This window comes from Equus caballus, chromosome 1 (genome assembly GCF_041296265.1).
Source record: "Equus caballus isolate H_3958 breed thoroughbred chromosome 1, TB-T2T, whole genome shotgun sequence".
NCBI lineage: Eukaryota > Metazoa > Chordata > Mammalia > Perissodactyla > Equidae > Equus > Equus caballus.
The window spans coordinates 62,617,925-62,630,355 of NC_091684.1; the positions used below are offsets into that span (position 1 = coordinate 62,617,925).

Genomic DNA, 12,431 nt, shown 5'->3' on the forward strand with positions numbered 1-12,431 from the left:
GCTGGCCTGTTGGTGGGTGGTTAGGGCCAGGGAGAGGGCTCTTTTGGAGAACAGCTTCTTTTGTGGTCAATAGTCATGACGTTTAGAATCAAGATCTTAGAGGCTGTTTTGGCTAGCTACCCCTCATTGACAGAGGGGAACCTAAGGCCCAGGGGAGAAGTTACTTGCCTATGTAGCGGCCCCTCAACAGAGTCAGAACCAGAACTTAGATCTTCTTTGAGAATCCTTGGTCTGGTAGTACTGTGCATGCCACTCTGGGATATGTCCAAAACAGTAGCAGCTAGCTTTTTATCGAGGAAAAAGGAAGAAAGTATGCTTCTGTTGAGATTGAAGCAGGTGGTCTTTGTGCTCAGTTTGGGTGGTCTTATATGGAGTGAATGTGGGTGGCTTTTCTGGGGATGCTTTTTAGAGGAAAGGAAAGAATTCTAGCGGGTAGTAGTTCCTAGGGCTTTACTTACAACCTAGTAATTGTTTCTTAGCTGACAGATGAGCTTGCTCCTCCCAAACCACCTCTGCCTGAGGGAGAGGTCCCTCCCCCCAGACCCCCACCACCGGAGGAGAAGGACGAAGAGTTCCCTGAGCAGAAAGCTGGGGAGGTGATTAATCAGCCAATGATGATGGCTGCCAGGCAACTCCATGATGAAGCTCGCAAATGGTCCAGCAAGGTGAGTGATGAAGCTTTTCTTGTTGAGAAAGGATGAAGAACCATGCTTACAGCCCAGGAAGAAGAATCTATTTGGAAAGTCCTCCTCTCTCTGCTTTGGTTCCTGTTGTTGCCAGTCATGTGATCCTCTTATAGTAGTTTAGTGAGATGTTTCTGGTGCTTGATGGTTTCTCCTTCTGGCAGCAAAAGTGAGAGCTAGGATGCCTGTGGCTTGAGAGTCTCTTTCCTCTGTCCATTAGAGCATCAGCTGCCCTCATGCTGGACGTTTGGTGTCTTTTAGAAATTGCTTTTCTTTCTTAGTATTGCTGAATGTTTTTAGATGCTCTCTTGCTAATTATCAGCACTCCAAACATGACACTGTCTTCTGTGGGCTCTGCTGCAGCTAGATGAAATGTTTGCAAGCAAGTAGATTACTGTGTTAGAAGCCTGTGCTTTGTCCTTTTCTCAGAATCATCTTACTCCTCAACTCAAGACAGCTCTAGGCTAACTCCAACTAAACAAATCTGAAAGTGTAAATATTAATGTGGTTGGTGAAAATTTGGATGCCACAGCAAGTCATGCCTCATGAATAACTTTTGCTTATTTTCCCCTAAAAGTGAGTGGTAGCTTTTCCAGATAAGAGCTAAATATTATTACTAACCTTGCAGTGAAATGTAGTTGTAAGTCAGTTCTAAACTGTTTCTAATATGACCCTAGATCTTTATTTCCACCAACTATTTGCCTTTTTTCTTTTCAAACCCTCAGCCATCTCAAACTCTTGTATTGAATGTAGTTCCTTAGGGACTTCCTGCACATGCAACTGATCTTGGGTTTTTTCAGACTGGGAAATTGACCTTTGTTTTTTAACTATTTTTCTGAACCATTAGCTGTGAGCCCAGGTTCTAAGACAGAATGGTGACCTTGCTGGTCAGGTCCAACCTGTGGAATTGTTTATAATCTTCTCTCTCCAACTGGGACATGCACACCCCTAGGACCATTAGCATGCACGTGAGGAGGGGGGTTGGGGTGACAATGAAAATGAAACTTGGTTTTACTCAAAGGTTTTAAAGGAAATTTAAGTTTGATTACAAATAAACCCAGATACATCGTGAAGTAGAATATACATGAATTGTAAAGATAAAATTTAAGAGGCAGGCAGCTTCAGCCTACCTATTTACCCTAATCTGCCATTTGTGGCCAGAAATCCTTAGGTCTGACTGTCTCTGGAGGTTTGGAGCATCAGAGGATTGCTGACTATGAGCTGTGTGAAGTCAGGAGCTGCTTGAACCATGTGTGTTTGGGGAGGTGGGTGGAGGTATGTGTTTGTAGTATCTGTCAATCTATCTGTCTTTGTATACTTTGGGACTCTGAATCCCAGCAGCAGTGAGCTAGCCTCTCCTCCAAGGAATGGGGATGAGTCCCAGTTGAGGCAGAGGTTAGGTGAAAGGATTTCGATGGTACCTGAATCCCTTGTTGACCCTGAATCCTCCAACTTTGTCGTCACCTTTTGGAGACAGTTTTCTGTGCCAGATAAGACTTTTAGGAGTGATAGCAACCGCCAGTATAATTCCACACAAACTCCTACTCCTCTTGATTAAAGATGGTTGATATAAAGAACCTGTGTTCACCATTATTCACATAAGTGGTTTTGGCCTCATTGGGGCAATTCCTTTTATTTTCTTTCCTCTCTAGCCTGTTTTAGCATTTGATCCCTTTGCCTCTTCCCCTGGCCTTTCAGAATTCCCATCCCTGGTATTAAATTCATTCTCTCCCTGCTTGGATTCTGTTCTCTCATGGGCACCAATTTTGGTCTCTTCTGAGTTCAGCCTTGGTCAGTTGCCAAGTCCATGTGTTATCTATTAAATATGTAAATTGAGTTTGAGGTGAGTGGGAACCCTATTTTGCAACAGGAGAGATTTAGGTTGTACCCAAAGAACAGCTTTCTGAGTTTGTACTAGCAATGGATTCAATATGAGATTGTGGAAGCATTGTCTCTGAACATCTTGAGGGGATAGAGAGCTGGTCTGAGGTGTGGGTTTTCCGTAAGATGGAGGCTGGATCACTTCTCGAGCCCCCTTCCAGCTGGGTGATTGTAGGGTACTTAATAAGTCCTTTTCAGTCACTATCATGTTTGCTGTCCTGCCTCTTTCCTGGTTTGATATATCTGTTGCCTCCAATGTGTTGTTTTTAATTCTGGGACTTTTAACTCCTGAGGGAAATAATAATGTGTGTCTGGCAGCTACAGAGCTGACTCAAGTCACTGCCTGTGTCCAAGAACATGTAGAACAGTGTCCATATGAGCCAGCAGGTGTCACTTTGTTTTGTTCAAAGCAACTTCTGTGGCTGCATTTACTTTTTCCCTCTGGATTCCTTTTAAAAGTAATCAGATACTACTGTTGGGTTGTTTGGTGTCTCAAAAATGTTCTGTCGTGAGAATTACTCTTGGCAAGTTTAACTTTGGCAGTCAGTGAATAAAAAAGGAAGGAATGCCACTTGCTTTCTTGGTATAAATGTTTCTCTGGAAACCCTTTGCCACTGGAGTGAATCTCTTTCCTTCACTCACTATGAACAGGGTAGGTTGGACTGGTGCTGGAGGCTGAGAATTCCCCCTTTTGTGGAGCTTGGTCATCTGGCTCCTGAAGAATATGCCGTTTTCTTTCCCATCCTAGGCAAGCTTTGGTTACTAAACCAGCTGAAGCTCAGTTTCCCAAGTCCTCCTGCTCTTACTAACACTGTCCCTGTTTCTCATCCTTCCTGCCATCGACAAAGCCGGGTAACCCAGCCGCTGAGGTGGGTCTAAGTGTTGTAGCTGAGGCAGATGCGGCCGATGCTGTTGGGTTCCCTGTCCCCCCTGACATGGAAGACGATTACGAACCTGAGCTGCTGTTAATGCCATCCAATCAGCCGGTCAACCAGCCCATTCTGGCCGCGGCTCAGTCATTGCATCGGGAAGCTACCAAGTGGTCTAGTAAGGTACTGATTAGCACCCCCAGTTGGGGCTGCTCCATATGCATCCGGCCATGTGCAGCCTTGACACATTGCATCACTCATGATCTGTGCGGGTCCTGTGAGTCTGAGCAGGGTGGGCATCTGTCTGTCTGCACCTTGTTGTTAGGACTGGCTTCACAAGTTGATAGGTTTGCTAATACCAGATTAATTGGATTGCATTTATGTTTGGGGGCTAGTGAGAGATGGGGTCACTTTTTGAAAGGATTCCTTTTGTTACTGACCTTGTGGGCACTTTGGGAACTTTAAATCCCTTGGGAAGCCGTGGATGCATCTCTCAATGACTTGCAGGTCAGGAACCATTGTAGACCAGTAAGAAGTCACCTGGCCTGATCATTGAGCTTTGCCTGCCACCCCCGCCCCTGCTGATCTCTCACTGATGGCTCAGGCAGAGTTGATCAGGATGAGAAGCAGCTTCATATGGCAGGGTCTCTGGGGAGGACTGCTTGCTGCCCTGCACTTGGCTGTGTGGCAGATGCTGGCCTTAATGGGAACCCATATGGAAAGGGGCTTCACTGACTGCCTGTCCAGGTGTTGCAGTGAGAGAGGATGGGAATGGGGAACAGAGAGCACTCAAGGCTGCAGGACAAGCAGTAATAGAGCTTTGGCCTTGGGGACTGAACCAAGGCTAGTTTCGGGTATAGGGGTGGGCTGATCACTTTTTTCCCTTTGAAGGTGGCATGTTGCAAGAAGAAAGGGTTTGAAGAGTGTTGGGTAATAATTAACCCTGGCACTATACTGTCTTCTAACCAAGGTCATGAAGTTCTATAGTGATCCCAGGTCTGCACTGGAAGAGGTGGGCCCAGACGGCCTTGTCTAACACACCCTATTCTCATGACTTCTTCCCATACCTGTGTTCTCTCTGGCTTCAGTTACTGCCTGAGATGTTACACGCCTTCCAGCATAAACGATCAGCCACTTTCTGGTGCCCATGGTGATCTCTCACAGAGTGCCCTGCAGTGGCATGGTTTGTGTATGCCTCACTGCATCATATAGAAATTGAAAAGCATGAGGGGAAAAATGAGGAGGTCCTGGCCTTTCAGGTGGTTTTGAACATGGCAGTTGTTATTTTTGGTTGTTACCAGCCAAAAGATGAACCTTTTAGGATATAAAGTAAATTACTTGTGCAATTCTTTATTATGACCCATGAGGGTTTTATGCCAAATCTAAGATAAACTAAGATAAAATGCCAAATCTAAGATAAACTGCTATTAGTTGGCATGGGGGGTTCCATTTACAGCTTGGCTCATGATTTTATTTTCTTGATATGTCCCCCAGCATCCTCTTAGCTAAAGGTTTCTTTAATTGAAGCCACTTAGCTGAGGGGCTGAAGGGTTGATTCTTGGCCTTTTTAAATGTGAAAAATTAAAATAAGGCAGGCAAGACAAAGAGGCAATAGAGGGAGAGAAGGAGTAGTCTAGGTCAGGAAATATATTTTTTATCACCAAGGCTGATAATAGTTACTTGGGGTTTTAAGTTCTAGTTCAGCAGCGGTAGTCCTTGGCTGCTATTTGTAACAAGTGTAAGGATGAAGAGGATGATTTCAGCATCTGGAAAAAAAGCCTCCTCTGTATTTTCCCCTCAGGCCAGCTCTACTGCTTTTCCCCTATAGAAAGGAAAATGCCTGTTTAACCAACTTCTTGGCCCCATTTTATTGATATTTTATTGACATGATTAACCTGGAGATGCTGACATGCTTGTTTAGTGCTGTGCCTGGGGCGCACATCTTGTCCTTTCAGATTAAGATCCAGGTCTTCCTTTTTTCAGTCGGGTGATCTCTCTCTCTCTCTCACTCTCACTCTCACTCACTGAGTGCTGGGGTGAGTGCCCTGGGTCACTCTTCTCTTTGTTTCCCCTGTGCTATCCATATCATTTTATCCTCTTCTCACTCTTCCAGAGGGCTGCTAGAGCAGCAGGCTCTCTCCTCTTCTCTGTGCTTCTACCTCCTTCCCTAACTTGGCCAGAGTGTGGGCTGAGCTCACACTGTATCTTTGCTTCTCTCTAGGGCAATGACATCATTGCAGCAGCCAAGCGCATGGCTCTGTTGATGGCTGAGATGTCTCGGCTGGTAAGAGGGGGCAGTGGTACCAAGCGGGCACTGATTCAATGTGCCAAGGACATCGCCAAGGCCTCAGATGAGGTGACTCGGTTGGCCAAGGAGGTTGCCAAGCAGTGCACAGATAAGCGCATTAGAACCAACCTCTTACAGGTACTCAGGAAAGTGTGTGTGTGTGTGAATCAGAGTGAGGGTGTGTGGGAGGGAGGAACGCAGAAGAGAGAAAAGTGGGTGAGCAAGGAGGCGGCAGTGCTTCAGAGTGGAAAGAAATAAAAGGGGAAATATGCATGTGTATTGGGGGAAAAACAGATTCAGGAGTTTATTTCCTAATCAAATGAAAGAAATTTTAGTGCTTCCATTTCTGGACACAGGGCATATACTGATCCTAGGGAGAAAAGAAGTGGAATTCTGCTGCTAATTCACTGAGTGCCTTCTGCATGCTAGCCGCTGAGAATACAGAGGTGGATAAGTCTTGCCCTCAAAGAGCTTGTGGGCAAGAAAAATATAGAAACAGGCTAAATTAAATTTTCTTTTTAGGTATGTGAGCGAATCCCCACCATAAGCACCCAGCTGAAAATCCTGTCCACAGTAAAGGCCACCATGCTGGGCCGGACCAACATCAGTGATGAGGAATCTGAGCAGGTATGTGTCTGCTCCTTCTGGTTTCTTGCCAGCAGCTTCTTTGCTAGTTATAGCAATTAATTCAGCTTTGGGGAAATTTAACCTGTTAATTGAGCATTCAGTATGTGGGATGCAGTCTTCAACCCTCTCAGAAGGGCATCTGTGTTGGAGAGATGCATCAGAAATTTGGAAGGGGAAGTAAGGCTCATGTGTAACTTTTGTTATTTTACAGATGGGAAATTGAGGCCTAGGGAGGTTAAGTGTTGGAATCAGTAGCAGTTAGGACTCTTCTCAGTTCTTTTCCCCCCTGGATTACGTTTGGCCCTCTTGAGGCCTTCAGTGCCTGTTTACTCCTGCCCACTATATCTTTTTGGCTGGAGAGAATTTCTCCTTCCTAGCTCTCTGGGTAAGTACCTGAGGGAGGATGAATAGTGTAGGCTTCTCAGGGGCCTGTGCTGAGGCTGAAATGACAGCTCAAAGGAGGTGCTTCTCTTTCGGTTTCTTTGACAGAGATTGAAGTAAGGATGGTGGGAGGGTTCTCTTAAGCAATGCCTCTTATATGTAGTTTGGCAACCACTTCTTGGAGTTTGTCCTCCTTCCTTGCCTCCTGGAAATGTGGCCCAGGTCTTTCAGAAAGCCCTCATTTGAGCACCTCTTCCTCTTCCTCTCCTTATCTCCTCTCTAGAAGGCTCTGCTGCGAGCCAGACTCCCAATTTCTTCCTATGGCAGGTAGCACATCTTTGGCTGAACTGCCCAGACAAGGCTTATCATACATGGTCTATGTATGTGCACTGTATTAGCCACTATATAAGGAATTTAAAAAAATAGACATAATCCCTCCCTTTGAGGAACTCAAATAGTTTGAAAAACCATCTCTGATCTCTAGGCCAGGTGACAGAGGCTAAGGGCACTTTAGAGATAAGGCGGCTACTCTTTTTGGTGCCAGTAATGCTCCTTTCACTACCATGTTTTTTTTGGGGTTTTTTTTGCTGAGGAAGATTAGCCCTGAGCTAACATCTGTTGCCAATCCTCCTCTGTTTTTGCTTGAGGAAGATAGCCCTCAGCTAACATTTGTGCCAGTCTTCCTCTATTTTCTATTGTGGGTCACTGCCACAGTGTGGCTGATGAGTGGTATAGGTTTGCTCCCAGGATAAAACCCATGAACCCAGGCTGCTGAAGCGTAATGTGCTAAACTTAACTACTATGCCATGGGCCTGACCCCTCACTACCACGTTTTAAGCCAGTGGTTCTCACCCTAACCCTCTCTTCTCCCAAACCGTAGGAACTGGATTGTCACCCCTAACTCCCATGTATTCTAGCCAGGGTTTGGGCACTGGGCTCTTTCCTGTCATATGAGCTCTTCTGCCCCAAGAAGAAGTGGCAAAAACAGGGAAGGAAGGATAAGGCTCAGAGTTTCAGACCTTATTATTTAGTTAATCAATTAACCAACAAACGTATCTTTTGAATGTCTACTATGTTCCATTAAATATTACAATTTAAAAAAAGGTAGAAACTGACAATGTGTTAGAATGGAAAAAATACAGGATTCCAAGTCAGAAGTTTTGAGTCCTCATCCTGACTATCGTGTGAGTTTGGTTGACAAGTCTCCAAACCTCTATGGGCCTCAGCCTCTTTGTTGACCAGGTGAAAAGATCAACTGTTCCAGAATTATAGCCCATAGTTATGCCTCTCAGAGCCCATGAACCCTCTGAAATTTTGCACATGTGAGCCTTTTTCTGGAGAGAATCCACAGCCTTCATTAAATCCTCAAAGGGTCTGTGGGTCAAAAATAGTTAAGAATTAAAAAAAAAAAAGAATTCGTGGTTTAATGGATCTATAAGTTCCATGACTTTCTGTGGTGGAGCACCAGTGTGATCCCAGTCCTGTAAGTTTGTGTGTTTTAGAAGATTTACTATTTAGATTTTCATGGATTTATAAGGTGGTTGGTTTGTTCATTTGGTTATTTTTTCCATTTATTAATTAGATATTTATGAAATACCACTTATGTGCCAGGCACTGTGCTAATACTGGGGTAGAGCAGTGAACAAAACGGACAAAAATCTCTGCCATAATGGAACTTAAATTTTAGGTAAAATCAGATAAAACCACCTAGTAAGGGGCCGACCCGGTGGCGCAGAGGTTAAGTGTGCACGTTTCGCTTCTTGGTGGCCCGGGGTTCGGATCCCGGGTGCGGACATGGCACTGCTTGGCAAAAGCCATGCTGTGGTAGGCGTCCCACATATAAAGTAGAGGAAGATGGGCATGGATGTTAGCTCAGGGCCACTCTTACTCAGCGAAAAGAGGAGGATTGGCAGCAGTTAGCTCAGGGCTAATCTTCCTCAAAAAACAAAAAAAACCCACCTAGTAAAACATATAGTACATCAGTTAGTGATGATGGGTTCTGTGGAGAAAAATGAAGAAAGCAATGGAGAATAAGGAATGCTAGGAGTTGGGAAGGTGATTTGTGATTTAAAATAAGGTGATCAGGGAAAGCCTCTCCAAGGTGACAAGTGAGCAAAGATCTAAGGAGGTGAGGGGTGAGCCATGGGAAACCTGGGGGAAGAGCATTCCAGTTAAAGGGAACAGCAAGAGCCCAACGGAGGAGCTTGTGTGAAGACTAGGAAAAGAGCATACGCTAGAAGCCATTTGAGGGTATAGTATACAATTAGTGATGGTCCAGTTTTGGGTTCTTTTTGGTGATCCAGCTAAACCACCAGTGTTGTGATGGGGGATGCCAGATGCAGGTAGAGTAAACTGCAGTCCACCCCTGGCTTTAGCCTTTTTTGGAGGCAGGGCTGTGTCAGAGACTGAGTAACGGAGAGCTCCTCTGTCCTTGCAGGCCACAGAGATGCTGGTTCACAATGCCCAGAACCTCATGCAGTCTGTGAAGGAGACTGTTCGAGAAGCAGAAGCAGCTTCAATCAAAATTCGAACTGATGCTGGATTTACACTGCGCTGGGTTAGAAAGACTCCCTGGTACCAGTAGGTACTTGGTGGAACCTGGCTGGCATAGAAACCCCTACTAAACAGAATGAAATGATCTGAGTCCCAGGAACCACTCAAAATTGCTGGGGGGTTGAAAACCACATTGTGGCCTGACATAACAGAAAGGAATGGGGGCCTCTTCACATTAGAAAACATTAATACTCTTGTCATGGACACTTTGAAATATGTCTCCGTATAAAGCCTGTATTCTCAAACACAGTTATACTCGTGCATACTCTATCCCAATAGGCAGACTGGGTTTCTAGCCTATGGACTTCACAGAAGCTCAGAATCCAAGAGTGAACACTAGCCAGACACCCTGCTCTGCCCTTGTTCCCTAGGGAACAGTTCTCCCTCTGCTTCCTTTTCCTTGCCTCCCATTCTCCCTGCCAGGCTCCCAAGACCTAAGGCCCAGGCAAGTCAGTTAAGAAGGAAATCACTGTGCCTCCAAAATTCTTTTGGGCTTTCCATGTTGCTGCTGACCCTGCCTACCTTCCCTGGCTGTGCTACCTGGGTCCTTTTCAGAAGTGAGCTTTGCTGTCGCAGGGGAAGGTGGCCTCTTGGGGAGCCTCAGCTTTATGGGGCCTGGATTCACTTCCCGCCCTTCCACAATTTAATCCTTCTAGTTTCCCACAGTTTACAAAACCAAATTTTACTCTTGTTAGGAGGAAATCACAGAATCGGATAATTCTGTCTTTACTGTGCCCCTGAGCGATATCTGTGCTAGGGAAATTTCCTGTCCCATATCCTGCCTCGGCCTGCCAAGGTAGCCATCCCACGAACACTGTGTGTCTTGGTGCTCTCTGCCACTGAAAGGGCAGAGTAGCTGGGGCGTGGCCCTGCCCATCCTTCCAGCAGGGCCATTCCCAGGCACTCCATGTTTTGTCACTGCCTGCAGAGGTCTGTGCTGAGGCCTTATCATTCATTCTTAGCTCTTGTTCTTTCTGAGCTGAAATGCTGCATTTAATTTTTAACCAAATCATGTCTCCTATCCTGGCCTTTGTATTCTTCCCCCATACTCTTCCTAAACAAGATTTTAAAGATATGTATTTGTTCATCTGTAATTTTGAAAGATCCTTTTTATCCTTTTGAAATTCAGTCCTAAGAATTGGTGCTTGCCTCCCAGGAGTGTTTAATGGAAAGGCAATCCTGTCTGAAGGTCACTTCCTACCTAAGGGAGAGTGGTACTTACAGACTGGAATTTTGGCGCTGTTTGGGATGAATCAATGGGAAATAGTCCTCAGTAACTCCTACCTCCCTTAACCAACTACAACCAAGCCCCTTGCATCCTCTCCTCCCTCCCAAGTACAACTTTTCAAGAGAGTAATGGGTATGATATTTAATTATCATCATAATAAGTTTTCTATTAGCAAAGTGAGAGAGAAGGCAATCTTTCCTTTTTTGCACTTATCACTGCTGTCTAAGCATTCCCCAGCACATGAAACCATATTTCTTCCCCAAGCCAGAACTGGATGAGTAAAGGAGTAAGAAGCTTTGCCTGAATGTCCTTCCTTCCCACCTCCAATGTGTGTTAGATCCAACACTGAATGTGTAAAACTTGTCTTAAAAGCTGGTACCGTACACTCAGGCTTCCTCTATTTCCTTTTAACTGCTAAAGATTATTTTCAAGGCCCTCAGCTTATTTGTATAGTTGCTTACCTGATATAAATGCAATATTAATGCCTTTAAAGTATGAATCTATGCCAAAGATCACCTTTTATTTTACTAAAGATTACTTAGAGGAAATAAGAAAAATCATGTTTGCTCTCCAAGTTCTTCCAGCATTTTGAAACACTGGTTTACACTTTATGCTGATGTGCTTTTCTCTAATATCAGTGCTCAAGACACAGTGAAGCAAAATTAAAAAAAAAAAAATCCCTGAATGATGATTAGAGACATTACCACTAAGAAACTACATTTATAAGCTAGGATTTGTTATATACAAATATTTTCTGTCTCTTTTGTTCTGTTTAAAACAATAAAGTGCATTTGTATAAATAATGCTTTAAATGATGGGTATGTTATTTTAGCAGAACTTTTAGGTCTTCTCCTTTGTTTTAAAGAATAGCCAATGAAACTAATCCTCAAGATCTGGAAACTAAAGATTTTTATTTAGTCCAAGTGTTGTATTGGAAGGAGGAGAAACCAGCAGTAGTATATTTACTTAACAAGGATCTGTGTAATAAATGACAACTTTGGGGATTATGTACTAGAAGGAAAAGTGACAAAGGTTAAAAGTAGGAGGAAAGCAGCCAGGTGATGTGGATCATCCCCTGGTTAAGTAGTCTGTCTTCATCTTAGAAGAGTCTAGCTATTTGTGGAGACCATTGCTATGCCCTAATGAGCTGAAGCTGTTACATGTACAGGAATACCACAGGTCCGTTTTACGTATTCCAAAGCTCAATACAGAACAATAGGGTTGTCAGGGATCCACAAGGGCTATGATGCAGAGCTGGCTTTTGGGGACATGTTCCTCTTGCTTGAGGAAACACTAACTAAAGGCGTAGGTTCTTGGAATAGAGCTAGGACATCACTGTTTTTGCCTGATTTTCTAGATATGAAAGGGGTAAAAAATCATTAAAGGGTGATAGTTAGTTCTGCTTTAACTTATAAAAGTTGCTGACTAGGGAGGCAGATTCCAGCCTGTTTGAGTTAAACAGAAATGTCCAAGGCTACTGAATTAGTTCAGCAATGTCTGAAAAGAGTATTCATGGTCTCATTTTTGCTGCTCACCCTATGTTCACTGGTGCTGCCTTCTTGCTGCATTATAGTTTAGTTGCATTATATTTCAGTTTTCCCAAATCAGGTGACTCTAAGGACAGTAAGACCAGCATCTTCCCAGGGTTCTTCTGTAGCACACTTGAATGAACCCATCACATGAATTGCCTTTGAATAAAATAATGGTGACTCCTCTATGCAAAAAATGAGCATCTACTTCATTTGCTCTTGGGATGAACTCCTTTAGGAATTTAGAAAACAGGGCTATTCTGGGATTAGCTGGAATTCTGTCTTAAAAAATATCCCACTAGTACTAAGTATTCATAGATCTTTGTTATTAGTAGGTGGTGGCGGTGGTAGGGAGAGGAAGCTTTAAATCAGTCTGTGGCCAGAAGGGTGATG

General features: G+C 44.2%; 1 protein-coding gene across 2 annotated transcripts in view; it reads left to right on the forward strand.

Moving 5' to 3' along the window:
- The window catches only part of VCL (vinculin), a 96,889-nt gene extending 85,577 nt beyond the window's left edge, over positions 1 to 11,312 (forward strand). The window contains exons 18-22 of one of the 2 annotated variants that reach the window (XM_014733025.3): positions 480 to 665; positions 3,413 to 3,616; positions 5,655 to 5,858; positions 6,243 to 6,347; positions 9,166 to 11,312. In XM_014733025.3, the coding sequence (XP_014588511.3) occupies positions 480 to 665; positions 3,413 to 3,616; positions 5,655 to 5,858; positions 6,243 to 6,347; positions 9,166 to 9,312 (846 nt within the window). In that variant the 3' untranslated portion in view covers positions 9,313 to 11,312. The remainder of the gene's footprint in view (positions 1 to 479; positions 666 to 3,412; positions 3,617 to 5,654; positions 5,859 to 6,242; positions 6,348 to 9,165) is intronic. The other variant, XM_014733027.3, reaches the window with a different exon arrangement.
- Positions 11,313 to 12,431: the final 1,119 nt, after the last annotated feature.